The sequence below is a fragment of the Marmota marmota genome, unplaced genomic scaffold (genome assembly GCF_001458135.2).
Source record: "Marmota marmota marmota unplaced genomic scaffold, marMar, whole genome shotgun sequence".
Lineage (NCBI taxonomy): Eukaryota > Metazoa > Chordata > Mammalia > Rodentia > Sciuridae > Marmota > Marmota marmota.
The window spans coordinates 2,183,988-2,184,826 of NW_026000205.1; the positions used below are offsets into that span (position 1 = coordinate 2,183,988).

The window sequence follows — 839 nt, forward strand, 5'->3', positions numbered from 1 at the left end:
CACCACTCTTTTGAGGGCTCTCTCTGCCCTGGCCCACTCTCGACCTCTTTCTCCTCAGTTCTTTTCCCACCTCCTTTTCCTTGTTTTTTTCTCCACGTCCCTTCAGAGTCTGTTCTGATTCTGTCTCCTCTTCCCCTGTGGGACATTTCTCAGTTTGTTTTCTCCAGAGAAGTTAAGGGGGACTAAGGGACAGATACAGAGCTCAGGCTTGGACTGAGGTGGCATAAAAACATGGTTTATTCCAAACACTGCGATGTGGAACAGGAGCGTGGAAGGAAGGTTGGTGGTGAAGTGTGAAGATCCTCCCCTCCACAACCCAGCCCCAGACCCTGCTGGAGATCTGGGAAGAGGAGGCTTTGGTGGGGGGTCTGCTGGGTCATCACTGAAGGATCACAAGGGTTGGGTTTAGAGAGGATGTGGTTGGTGACACTTGGAGTGGTAGGGAGATGGGAAGGGTGGAAGTTTGGGCTTGAGGGGGTTTGGGATCACTGAGGGACAGGGGAAGGTGGGGCTTCCGTTGGAAACAGGTCGTAGGTCAAAGTAGGGAAAAAGCCAACGAGAATGGAAAACAAGGAGGGGTGGGGTGTCAAGGTTTGACATCAAGGGTCACAGTCTGGTTGGGGCACAGTCTGGGGTTCGGGTCACAGTCTGGGGTCGGATGACCATTTTAGGTGTCGGAAGTCACAGTCTGGGGTCAGGGGTTTCTGTGTGGCGGGGCCAAGGTCTGGGGTCACAGTTTGGCGAACGCGTCTCACAGTTTTGAGTCCCGATGGATGAAAGGTTAAAAACGGGCTTCCCCGGAGGCGTGGCTGGGCCGGGGAGCTGCACAGTGATGTGGG

The 839-nt window shown here is 54.5% G+C and overlaps 1 protein-coding gene across 1 annotated transcript in view; it reads right to left on the reverse strand.

The window, feature by feature from the left end:
* Positions 1 to 586: 586 nt before the first annotated feature.
* Grin2d (glutamate ionotropic receptor NMDA type subunit 2D) overlaps positions 587 to 839 on the reverse strand; it is a 30,036-nt gene continuing 29,783 nt past the window's right edge. The window contains exon 13 of the mRNA XM_015496976.2: positions 587 to 648. Coding sequence (XP_015352462.2) covers positions 587 to 648 — 62 coding nt within the window. The remainder of the gene's footprint in view (positions 649 to 839) is intronic.